This window comes from Microtus pennsylvanicus, chromosome 18 (genome assembly GCF_037038515.1).
Source record: "Microtus pennsylvanicus isolate mMicPen1 chromosome 18, mMicPen1.hap1, whole genome shotgun sequence".
NCBI classification, from domain to species: domain Eukaryota; kingdom Metazoa; phylum Chordata; class Mammalia; order Rodentia; family Cricetidae; genus Microtus; species Microtus pennsylvanicus.
Window position 1 is genome coordinate 26,638,606 of NC_134596.1, and position 13,630 is coordinate 26,652,235.

General features: G+C 46.4%; 1 protein-coding gene across 3 annotated transcripts in view; it reads right to left on the reverse strand.

The window, feature by feature from the left end:
- The window catches only part of Ntrk3 (neurotrophic receptor tyrosine kinase 3), a 355,416-nt gene that overhangs the window by 58,739 nt on the left and 283,047 nt on the right, over positions 1–13,630 (reverse strand). For all 3 annotated transcript variants that reach the window (XM_075952946.1, XM_075952948.1, XM_075952951.1), the window contains exon 13: positions 6,524–6,654. In XM_075952946.1, coding sequence (XP_075809061.1) covers positions 6,524–6,654 — 131 coding nt within the window. The remainder of the gene's footprint in view (positions 1–6,523; positions 6,655–13,630) is intronic.

Genomic DNA, 13,630 nt, shown 5'->3' on the forward strand with positions numbered 1-13,630 from the left:
AGCTGGTGGGTCAAACCTGAAGTCCTTCTGTAACTGTCAAAATGAGGAGTGTAGCAAGTGGGGGCCAGAGCTGTCAGTGACCACAGTACCCGGGGATTAATGCAACTGGGACAGAGATGACAGGAGAATAATGGGGAGGGAAACTGGGCCAAAAGCTCTCTGGCCCCGCTCATGGGATTCTATATCCAATACTTCCTTGGTTGCTGGGCAACTGCAAAATGGGTCACCACGAAGTGGCATGGGACAGAGTTGATGCTTATCATAGCCACCAACTGTTGGCACAGGAAAGAGGGTCTTGCCATGGAGCCTGAAGTTGGGGACATTCCTGGCCGGCTGCTTTGTCCAGCGAGCACAGGCAATGAGAAGTGGAAACTAATTCCTTGTCTTCAAAATGTAGGGGACATGTCCCTTCTGGTCCTGTCCTCCACATGCGCCAGCTGCTGAGATCTCCAGCCCTGAGCAAGGATTTCAGCTAGAATGTTCACTAGGACAGGGGGAGGCAGGAACAGATGTGCTCAGCAGCCCTAATCCTTCCCAGACAGCTGACATCTTCATGCTGGTCAACAGCTGCCTTGCATTTGCCTTTTCTGTGGTGGGGAGAAGATACTTCAAGGACTGTTATCTTTGAGATTTCATTAATACCCTGAAACTCATTTTACCATGCATAGGAGATATGCACAGTCCTGAGTGTTCAAGCAAGTACTCACATGTGTGCACACAAGCAACCTGTTTAGTTGTGCAAATCATTTTATTTCTGTCCCTCAGAACCTGTTGTTACTTCCCCTTGTTGAGATTCACAGAGGGGGACAAAGACGGGGTGGTTACCTCATGAACAGATGCCCGTTTCTCATATGTTGTCATTCCTCATTGTCTGCAGCATGAAACCCCAACTTCTTAACAGTCCTACACTGAAGAGGTCAGCTAGACCCATCTCCGTCCACTTTGACTCCCCAACTCCATGTTCCCCTCATTTATTATGATTTAATATCACTGGTCTTTCTGTACCTGTGAGCCTTTATCTGCCTCAGGACCTTTTTACTTAATATTCTCTTGGTCCTAAAGACTTCCAGCAGAGCTGTAGAAATAGAACTGGACAGTTGACTTGGTACTCGCCTGAAGAAGGACGCTAAAAAGAAATCCCACACTAGCTCAGAGTTGAGAAATAGACAATTATTTATTTAAGGGTAGACTCACAAATCAGAATCCTCTGCTGGAACGGAGATCAGAAACCAAATCCTGCAGCCAGAAAACAGACTGGACACATGCTCTAAATAGTATAGGAGGCCACGCCCCAGTGGGCGGGTAACTACTGCCTGTAAGACTTCCTACAAAACCACCCTTCAACTCTGCAGAGCATACTGACTGGGACCATGGGGCCTAGAACCCTCCACAACTCTTGTCACCTACAGACGCACTGATGTCTCCAAGAGAAGTTTACTCTGGGAATTAACTGTGATTATCCACAAATTTATCCTTGAGAGTTAAACTGGATCATATGATCACTCCATGTAATGAGGCATCATAAGAAACAATTAAATATGAGTGGGAAGCTGGCAGTTTCCATAGACCCCAGGATGAATACTTTGCAAAGATGTGTTAAAGGTAAATGATTGAAAACAGCTAGCGGTGGAAGAAAGATCATGTGAAAAATTGAGAAAATAGTAAAAAGCTGAGGTTTTAAAAACCCAGTATGAAAGAAAGACCATGAAGAATTAAGATCTAGCTTCCCAATAATTTACCACGTGTCCTGTGGCCACCTGGTAAAACCAAGAGTCTTGCATGTATTATCTAAAATGAATGCAAGTCAATTCTAAACAAAATAGTAAAATGTTAGTGGAGTGTTTGCAAACACTGCTACAGATTTTAAGATCACTGTTTTTTGTAGGCTTTGTGTGTTTTTCCTCTACTTATTTTTATTATCTATCTATCTATCATCTATCTATCTGTTTATTTGGTTTTTGAGACAGGGTTTTTCTGTGTAAGAGCCCCGGCTGTACTAGAACTTGCTTTGTAGCCCGCAATGGCCTGGAACTCACAGAGATCTGCCTGCTTTTGCCTCCCAAGTGCTAGGATTAAAGGCATGCACCACCACCACTCAGCCTCTCTTCTTTATGTTTAAGATTATATCATATACCCCTTCCTACTCTCTTTCAAATCCTGGCCTCTTTTTTTCATCAACTATTATTGCAAGGGTGTGTCTCTGTGTGTATATGCATATGTGTGTGTGTGTTTTTGTGTGTATACCCATATTCTCAAATATAACCTGTTGAGCAATGTTACTTGTCTGTATGAGTTTAGGGCTGGCCCTTTGGCACTAGGTGACCAACGGACATGCTTTTCTCTGAGGAAGACCTCTCCCGCCCCATCTTTCCTTGTTGCCTGGAATTCTCTGAGATCGCTACTCTTTGCTGACAGTGTGTTGGCTCAAGCACAGCTCTCCGTGCTCTACTGGGCAATGTCAGGGGCATTTCTGTCTGTTACAATGAGAGCTGGCACCTACTGGACAGAGACCAAAATAGTTTGCTAAACACTATACAAGGAAGTCAAGAGCTCTTACCAACACTGAATTACCCCACTCTGCCAATAGTCCTGAAGTTGATACATTTTGTGTTAAATTTCATAAATGACAAATAAAAATACATTAACCCCCCCCCTCCAAAAGTCCCCCGAGATTCTGTCCTAAGAATTTTTCACAAATGCTTTCAGTTCTGGATCCAATTTAAATCACTATAACTGGAAGCCCTGAACATGCCACACAGATCAAAACAACCCTCCAATCCCAGAGAAACTCAAATGCTGAGGCTCAGATGTATTCAAAGAAATATGCTAAATCCAAGTTGTGAAAACTGTCACAACAAGAACTTGGATTCCTGCAGACCAGGCCCATATTTACTTCGAAATAAGGACATTCTCCAAGAAAATGAAGAAATAATTGCTTCTTATGAAAACAGCAATATATAAGCCAACAGGATAGCTCAGAGAGAAAAGGCACCTGTCACCAAGCCTAAAGATATGGGTTGAGTCCCCTGTACTCATTGGCAGAAGAAGAGAATCAATTCCTGAAAGTTTTCTTTGGACTTCCACAGTTTCAGGTACTGTGCATATACACATGGCACAAAGACACGCAAACAAACAATGTGTATGATCAGTACACATGTATGTCAGGCATGACGATGCATGCCTATAATCCTAGCACTCGGGAAGCAGAGGCAGGAGGATCATCACAAGCCTGAGATTAGGAGAGGCTACACAGAAGATGTCAGGTCAGCCAGGGCTGCATAGTGGGATCCCATCTCAAAAATGGAAAACAAGAAAAAAAACCACCAAGACAGACAATGAAAACAAAGATAAGTAAGACAGGAAGTGAAAAGAACAAAAAATAGACACCAATTAGATGTCTTGGAAATAAGCCACGTGATTGGTTAAAGTTTAAAAAAAAATTCTACGGACAGAAAAACTCAAAGTACAAGAATGCGTTGTGCACTGGAAGAGCACTGAGCATCACTTGGGACACAACACAGAATGACACAGAGAGGAATATATATGCATATATATATGTTTGTATATGTATATATATGCACACATATGTATACACACATATTTATATGTATGTATACATGGATATTTATTATGTACAAAATAAGAAAATATCTCCCATGTGTCATGCAAGAAGTTTGCTTGGGTGCCAATGCTGTGTAAGTGGACTGGGTATTAAATGACTAATTGAAAATGATGTTATCAACTTGAAACTATGAAGAATATTCCATATAATCTCTGACAAGTGATGGTTAGAAAAAAATACAGTCAGTAGAAGGCCGACTTTGAGCTTAGAATTTTGATCTTTCCCTAGGCTACTCAGTGTGGTTCTCTCTTAAGATGGAGGGTAACCACAGTGAGCTATAGCTCCCTGTCAACTATGGGATAACCAAGAAGACAGTCATGGCTCTTTGACATATTGCATGGCTAGGAAATGATGAGCAACCGTTTGCTTGCTTGCTTGTTTCCAGGCAGACTCTTACTATGTAGCTGTGTAGCCCAGGCTAGACTCAAACTCCTGATCCTTCTCTATCAGCCTCTTAAATACTGGAATTCTAGGTCAGTGCTACCAGAAATGGCTCCTTCTTAAGATATTTGCAATTCGGGGTGGGTATTGAGAAGTTGTGCCCCTGCGTGCCTAGGAACATCCGGATTTTAATGTCTTGCTCTCACACAAACTATGCTCTGTCTTATCCGGCCTTCCAGTTGTTTTACAGGTATTTGTCTTGGCTCCCCAGCAGGCTGCAAGCACCTTAAAAATGGGCTTTTCCACACCCTTGTTTATATATATTAACTGTTGGGCAAAAAGAACACTCACAAAAAAAAAAAAAGATTGTAAACCCACACCCAATTTTGAGGAAACCTAATCTTGGTCTATGTCTGCCAGTGTCTTCCAGCAGTACAGAATTGCCCTCCATAAACATGAGAGCAGAGTCAAGAGAAAGGCTTGCAAAAGGATGAGAATCCAGACAGGACAGAGAGCAGAGAACTCGCATCCCTGGGTGGTCTTGAAGCACATGAGACTCTTCTGAGGGCCACGGGCTGGGCTAGGCAGCTAGTTCCATTGCTTGACAAATGGTGTCAAATTCCAGAGCACTCGTGAATTTCCCAGACCCATGGGGAGGAGGAGACCCATTGGAAAGGACGCAACCAGAGACACAGTGTGTTTCTGCCTCACACATTCTGGCAAGCGCCTCTCTGTGCCAGACTCTCCACAGACCTGACCGAGACCCATGCTTCTCAGTCAATCTTTTATCTCCTGTGGAAAGCTCTCAAGCTGGCTCCCTTGCCACTTCCCAGACAGACATGGGGACAGCCAGTGGATGAGAGTCCCCCTACTCATTAAACATAACACAGCAGGGCAGACACAAAGGTTAAGGACAAAATTAGAAACATTTCTGTCAGCCTTGCCCAAGACACTCAAGAATGCACAGTATCAATAATCATTAGCCCTTTGTGGGACAATATTCTAGGTACTTATTTTCAAAACACAGATCAGCTGCCTTGCCTGTTTTAGTAAAATCTCTGTCTTGGGAAACAGCCATTCGTGCAGTGCATGTGATATCTGTGCTGCTTTCCCATTGGACAGGCAGGGTTGAGAGACACAGCAGTGCACAGCCTTCAGCACCTAAATATTTAGTCTCTGGTCCCTTAAAGGAAAAACATTTGCAAGTAAATAAAAGCTCGGTGGGTCATATATGATGTGTCTAAATATATCAGTGTTGTCAGCATCAGGAATAAACACAGTTATTAAAAACAATTGTTGCTCATTGTTGAGCATTTACTTAATCATCAACATTGTGAAGAAATATTATTACTCCTATCCTTCAGACTGAAGCTCGCCTTAAGTTCCGCCCAAGGTCATGGAGGTGATCAGTGAAGGACTGGGGATTTGTATCCAGGCTCTCCCTCTGCACCCATGCCAGATGGTGCCCTGCACTACCCTGTCTGTATCTATCAGATGGTTCACCCTCTATGGGCAGAGACAACCTACAAATAGATTGACTGGAGAGATACAAAGACCCAAAAGTCAAAGAAACATAAATTGCCGTCACAATGGAGTTTCCATCAGGCTATTTGGTATTAAAGATGGGGTTGTTCTGAGGTCCTAATGAGTGTCCTCCTCTGTGGTTATGTCTCTCATTTCCATCTCTATGCTCATCTGTCATTCTGGAATACCATGCAAACTCCATAATGGCCTCATGCTGGATGCATGAAAAGAGGCCCCTCTATTCTCCTGACTCTATAGTGTGGTTCCAGGCAAGTGAGTCCATGTGACACTTGACTGGTGAACATGTCAAGGCCTGTCCAGCACTAATCTGGAGAGAGAAGGCCTTCTGTCAATTTGGGCTGGAGGAGGGTAATCAGTAGGAGCAAAGCTCTTTCCGTACTTCCCATCAATCCATCCCCAGTTGCAAACCTGCCTGTAACCTCAGGGGCACACAATCCTGTGGCTAAATATCCTTCTGCAACTGCAGTTACCTTCTGCTTACATTCCTGGGAGAATAAGCTCAGATGTCATAGCAAGAATTTAAGAATGTATCCCAACCTCAGCCACCAGTTCCAGGTGCTGATTCTGTGACCATCCTAACCCTGGCTCCTCTGTTCCTCATGTGATGTCTAGTACCTTTGACATGGGGCTTCTCTGGCTCATCAGACAGCCCTTTTCATCCAGTTCTTCTCCTAAGACGTGGCCAAATGTTTACTTAGGCAGACAGCATATGCTCACTCACTGAACTGAGTGACCTAAAGCTCCCCATTCAGTCGGAGCCTCTCAGCCAGAAGTCCCCAGGCATAGCCCCCTTACATATTGCTGTTCTTGACTTCTCAAACCAGTCATGTTTGGCCTGTTGGAAGCTTGGCCGACTCTGGACCAAGGGTCCCTAACAGAGTCTGAGATCAGTTTAACACCACCTTCTCAATGGTCCTCCACCTCACAGGACCACCTCCAGCCCTGCCCTGGTTGCCCGTGCACCCCAAGATTTACCTTCACTGCCACGAGCATCTTGTCTTTGGTGGGGCTTAAATTGTAACACTCAGCCAGGAAGACCTTTCCAAAGGCTCCCTCACCCAGTTCTCTCTTCAACACGATGTCTCTCCTCTTGATGTGCTGGACATCTGTAGGAGCATGACAAAGGGGGACAGTCAGGTTCTGTCATCCATCAGAACAGCATGAATCTAGGGCGCTTCTGAGCTCACAGTGAGAAAAGCCAAATGTCCACATCCCAGTTTGGCCACAGAAATTGTCATTTCGTTATGGGTGATGTCTGTGCCAGTACTCTACACCCCAGCTTTCTGAGATGAAGACCAGAGCTGATGATAGCTTGCAATCCAGACAGACCAGGAATCGATGATGTTACTGAATGTAGGCTGCTTCCATCTCCCATGGTACCACACATGAACTGGGGCACCTTCGCAAGATGCAGATTCTGATTCAGGGGGCCTGAGACTCTGCATCCCTAGCAAGTCCCCAAGGGAAATCAATGAGCTGTTGGCAGCTCTTTAAACACCAAGGTTGCCAGGATGGGGTTGAGAATCAGGCTTGAATCCTGACTCCATGCCCCTCCTGGTTTCTCTCTCTCTCTCTCTCTCTCTCTCTCTCTCTCTCTCTCTCTCTCTCTCTCTCCCTCTGTCTCTTTAGTTTGGGAAAGTTATTTAATCCTAGAGCCTCAATTTCCTCATTTGTAAAATGCTGTTAACAACAACGTCCATCTCACTAAAGCCTTTTGATGAAGTAGATCATCCAGACTAAGAGGCCGACTCAGTGCCTGGAAGAAATTTAGAAACATGCGTTCAGCAGACACACACACACACACACACACACACACACATATGCACACATACACACAAATATAAGCACACTGCACATACAAACTCACGCACATACATATAGCCACATATACATACAGGTACATGCACATATGCACACACATATACATATATACACATGCACATAAGTACACACATGCACATACACATACACAAACCATGTACACACACATGCACACATACATACCTACACATACACACATAGCCCAACAGCACCTTGTTCAAGATAGAAAACACTCAGGTAGCTAAAATTATTTCAGGCAAATCTCTAGCTGGCCAGTACAGCTCCTCCGAGAGAAAGCAAACCAATGAGATCACAAATGGCAAGTTCAAAGACAAGCCTCAGAACTGAGGTCTGGGCAAAGAGTTGCCAGTGCCTCTGCTAATTTAGCAACCTAATTAAAGTGTGTCGGCCAGGAGGAAGCAGAGCTGCGACCTCAGCCCTCCCACCTCTTTGGAAAGAATGCTACCAAGGAATTGTTGAAGCAGGGGGCTGGCAATGAAAGGAAGTAAGGGGGATTACTCACCGACCTTTACATGAATTGCTCAATAGGCAAAAGCCCATTAAATGCCTGTATCGACATTATGAAGCATGTCACCAAGCCGGCAAAGAAGATCCTCTCAAATGACCTCGCTGAACAGTGAAAGCTGAAGGAGGAAGAGCCGTGGCAGACTGTTTCCACAGTGAGGAACCACGTGATGATAGTGACCGAGGGGCATGACTCGGAGGCTGGGCCTACTGGCTTGGGGGCTTGGGTACTTGGGTACTGCTTTTTCCTCTCCGAGTTCAAATCCCACAGGGTCTAGCGTGACCTACCCTGTTTCCTTCTCGCTTCCAGGCAGTCTTCAACAACAGGTAGATGACAACAGTCTCCTTAACTGGAGAAATGGCTCAGATACTCCAAGCTCTTCCCTGCTCTGCATCTCTATCTCTGTCTCATAGCCTTTGAAGAGTGGTATATTTTTGGCCTGGCGGGGGTAAAGCTAAAAAAGTATGACTGGGAAAAAATAAGTTTCGGTTGGGAAGTCATCTTCTCATCATGGCCTAGTCATTCCCAGGTGGCTAGTGATGACACATGGAACCATGCAGGCTGAGTTACCTGGCAAGACCAGGGAGTGAAAATGTAGCCTGGTAAAACAGCTCTCCAGCCCGGGGCCAGGTCTCACATTCCTCATCTATAAAATTCCTGCACTTGGGTATATTGATAAGTCTATCAATATTTGTATTGTGGGATTCTGTCCTCCATGGACCACATGGCCATTGTGATCTTGAAATCACAGTGAGTCTAGCTCACACCACCAACCTATGGGACTAAGGAAATGTCTCCGTGAATAAAGCATGTGCTGAGTAAGGGCGAGGACCTGAGTTCGGATCCCCAGACCAGACCGGTTGTAGTAGCTGTTTGTGTGATATTAAGATCTCATGGTGAGACTGGAGACAGAGGGAGTATACCTGTAAGCCTGTGGGCAAATCATCCTGGTATATATAGTAGCAAAAGAGGAGGCCTATTCTCAAGCAAAGAAGGCAGGGACCAACACAAAGGCTGTCGTCTGACCTCTACACACACTGTGGCATGAGCATGCTTTTCACATACACACCCATAATATGTGCACATGTATATGTGCACACACACACAGAGGGGGGAGAGAGGGAGAGCAAGAGAGAGGGAGAGAGCAGTCTTATTATTATGCCCTTATAGAGGGGCTGGGGACATCATCAGACTCTCAGCTGAGATGTCAGACATTCTCTCCTCCGTGTTCCCATTCCAGCCACATGGAATCCTTCCAGCTGCATGTTGTCTTGGAAGGCGCTAACATGTATAGCATGCAGTAGGCTGAGAGAAGACTCCGTTGATACAGTTTTGGACTCGTGCTAAGGCAGGAGGTTTTGGTGATACAGCTATTTTTGGTCATTCACAATCCTGTGCCTCTAATAAACATTTGCTTGCCAAGCTGGCCTCCATCTGCTCTTGGTACCCTACCTTAGGTGAGCAGATATTTGTTGGTCCATCCATCCCTAGAAAAATATGCTATCAATGTATTCCGAATTGTAAAGATGGTAAATATCATTTTCGTCATGGATGGTATTTTATTTGAAAAGAAGGTGAAATGAAAGCCTAGCCAAGTCTCCCCCAGCTGCTGAGGGTCAGCGTGACATCCAGAATGCAAAGATGTACCAGAGTAGCCAATCACTTGAGGAAAAGCTGAGTTTGCAATCAGATCCCCATCTAGCCTCCTCCTCACTTACCAATGGGCAGTCCCCTCAGAATCATCCAGAGAGTGTTTTAAGACCAGAGCACCAGGCTTCTACCCTAGAGATTACCACCCAGGGCATCCATCTTGAGTCCTGAGGACAGGCATCCCTAAGTTCCCAGATGATGCTGACATTGCTGATCCAGGAATCGCCTTTCGAGGGCCACTGGAACTTGATGGGTTTTGGGCAGTGAGGGGTTAACTAATTGAGAAAGCCACAACCTGGCAACCTGCACCATGTCTCCCAACAAGTACACCACACTTCGTCTCCAGAAGACCATGAGAAGGTCATGGAGCTTGGATTTACTTCCAAGCCCCTCTAGCCCTTGGAAGCTCTATGGCTTAGTTTGAGTCAACTGTTTGAAGAGACTGAGCTGCCTATCTGTGCTCTGGAGAAGACGCCTCTCTGGCTTTCTTGTCTTCAAGAAACCCCTCTCCAAAGGCAGGGCAACATTATAAAATGTCACTGGTCCCTAAGTCCAGGTCTGACCTGGGTTGCCTCGGAACTTCACACTGTCAGCAACACTGGGCACAAAATGAGAACTGGGGAGCGTGAGAAAGAGCCGGACTGCTCCTTCAGCAGCTATGCCTGGGTCATGTCTGAAAGCCCTTATTTCCCCTCTCCCTCCATAGGCAGTAAGAGTCCAGGGTTTTGAAAGACTCGGAGGCTCCATGTGGGAACGTCATACAGGAATGGCTTTCCAGAGACCTGTCGGGTTGGGGACCTGGCATCTTCTGCAGACTTTCTGCTGCTGGTGGTGTGAGCACGGCAGCTGTGGGCTTTGAGCCAGGCAGGGGCAGGTGAGCATGTTGTGAGAAACCCACCCTCCTACTTGCCACAGGAACATGAACAGGGCAGGCTAGAGCCTACCATGAGCCAAAGCATTTTGCTCCAACATGCAAATGAAATGTTTTAGGGACAGGGATATGCCCAGTGGCTCAGAATAAAGGCTCCTTGTTTTATTCTCTCCTCTTCACAGTAAAGGGAGTTTAAGATCAATACATGTGTTTATTCCCGGTCAAGTGGTAAGAGCTAGGATGGGGAGAAAGAGCCAGAAATGAAAGTAGATTTCATCCCACCCCCAAATCCTTTTCCAATAAAGAATGAATTTCTGGCTGTGTGGACAAGAAGCCCCACAAGGTGAATGGGAAACTTTGGCAGAGAAACACTGACGAGAAGCCAAGTGCACGGCATCAATCCCTTCCATGCGGATGCTTCATGTACCAAGGAGGCTGGACTCCAAAAATGCAATCTCAGCCGTTCTTTCCCTGAAATCACAAGCGAAGAAGGATAAAGCAAAGGGAATGTGCACGTGGCCGGTCCTACAAGGTGTGCAGAGTTCATTCTCATAAGGACCCGAGAGTCACTGTGCTCCTTTCACAGATAAAATGAAGGTTTGTGATACCCTCCAGAATTCAGAGATAAATCATGGCCAAGAAAAGCCTTTCCTCTAGGGGATTCCCGAGCTTCTGTTCTTTCCTCTCCATCCCTACTCGGTCCTCAGTCTGTAGTCATCGAAACGGTCCTGTCCAAAGGTTAACCCTCAATTATCCACCTTAGTCTCCCGCACTGCTCATCCCGGGGGACTCTCTTACAACACTGTCCCAATGGCAGGATCAGGAGCCTCCTGTTGGATGCCATTCAGAACCCACCAAGTTCTGGGAAGTGTAGGGATGAGGGAGAGTGTGGGATTGAGGGGCGCTGAGGACAGGCTTGGAGTGGTGAATGGTTTCATTTTTCACGTCCACATGTCTCTTTGGGTCCGTTCTCTGCTTGTCTTTAGTTCCCATCATGCTGTGGCTAGTGAAGCCATCTGACCCACAAGTCAAAAGGGGACGGCTTCTCCTAAGAAAAGAAGGTATCAATCAGTCTCCTTACTGCCTGGATGTCTGGCTGTCTGAACTGGCAGCATCTGGGTTATGAAGTTCAGGTTTGGGGATGCTGGAAGGGCGGAGGGGAAAGGGGAAATGCAGAGATGGTATTGGGGGGGGAGTCCTATTTCCGTTACTAAAGGGGCCGGTGAGAGAGTAGGGGCTGTTCTATAATGGAGAGGGCTCTCAGGAACTGTAAAAGATGAACTAGGACCTTCTGCCAAGGCTCATCTCAAACTCCTCTTTACCAGAGATCCCCTGATGGGATCCCACCAGAAGAGTCCTCTGAATCCCACATGGCGAGTGGTTTATCTGATGCCACCGTGGAGCACGCATTTCGGTTGCTGCTTCCAGAATCCTCCCTCTGCAGGAAGGACCTGAGTCACCCTCCCATGGGTAAGAACTCACCTCAAGGGGGAGTCTTCTAGAACTACCGCAAACTTGGCCACAAGCACTCAGGTCCCTGAGAGGCCAGTGGATAGGCTGTCTTTGTGGATTGTCTGTTTGCCTGGGCTGCCTCACCCAAGACTGGGGGCTGACAATATTGAGAAAGAGACTTTTCTGAAACCCCTGCGGTGACACACATAGCTACTGACTCTGGATGATCTGGTGTGGCTGAATTGACACACACTGGTAAGTGACAATGTCATATCCCTGTTCGCACAGAAAGGGGAGCCGGAAACGGCTCAGCCTCACAGCCCAGGGATGAACAAAGACCAGATCCCGCTAGAATTATCACACTACTCCATGAATGAAGCTGTTTTTGTGGAGGGTGGATATCGGGGTAGGGGTGGGAGGACAGATTCTCTATGGAATCCTGGCACTGTGATTTCCTAGCTGTGTTCTCCCTCCAAGCCTCCAGTTGCTGGTCTGTAGATGGGCCACACGCATGGTAACTTCACAGAACAATTAAGAAAACCGCCTTAAACTCTCAGAAAATTTGCCCGGGGAGATTGCTCAGTCATGAAAGTGCTTCCGTCACAAGCATGGAGGCCTGAGCTCCGTCCCCAGAACCTACCTGAAGCAAGCTGGCTGTGTGTGCTCCCAGTGCTGGGGAGGCTGAGGCAGGAGGATGCATGGGGCTTACTATCTAGCCAACCCAGCCTGACCAGGAAGCTCCAGGCCAATGAGAAACCCTGCCTCAGAAGGCGGCTGGCATCTGAAGAGTGAGGCCCAATGTCGACCTCCAGCCTCCATCCATACACATTTATAAAGCTTCTTTAGATAATAGACTTAGTAGGAAATATATAAACTATGATTGGCATTTAACATGTGCGTGGTTTTGTCTATCTGTAAGACCTGCATCTTCTAAAAGCCTCGCCTATGTGCAAATCAAGCAGAGGCTTGGAAAGAAATTGAAAGAAGGATGATGATTATCATCCTCTGGAAAACAAATGGCTTGACGTGGCTCAGAGGTGGCAGGCACTGACTCTGGGTCCCCGCCAGTCTGCCCCAGCCTGCCACCACAACATTTAGCCTCCTCTCCATCAGAGTCAAAAATAGTTTGCGGGAGGAGGTTGGCCAGACAATGAAATAAAGACATCAAGAGGCAGAGGCAGCTGCCTCCTCAAGAGGGGCGTTTATCAGTGGAGATAGACCAGATCCCCAGGACCCATGACTCCAAATTACGGCAATCCTGAATGCTGTGTGTGGCGCTGCAAACTCAGAGCCCTAAAATAAGCATGACCCTTAACTCACACACAGAATACCTTCAGCTCATTATTGTTCTCAGGGACGTATGCATGATCCATCCCTAAAACCTGAAGCAAAAGGGGCTCAGAAACAGCCCCAGCAAAGCCCCAAGGGTTGGTCCCTTGCAACTCTCAGTTCTCAATTGGTTCCTGGCATTATTGCGAAGGCCTCTTGGCTCTTTCTCTCATGGACCCTATTCTACACTGTACTTGCCGCTTTTAACTTGGCAGTATCCCTTATTCCCTTATTGATAATAAAAAATAGCTTCCATCAGTTGAGCACCTGTCCATGCAAGACTGAGTAAGCACTTGCCTGGACCTCCCATCCATCTTTATAGGGCTCTAAAGTGAAATAATGCCTGTTGCTCTTCTGGTACTCCAGAAGAGGGAGCTGAGGCTTGCCCAAGACCCCTCAGCTACCAGAGGTGGTCTGTTAGACTGCAAAGTCT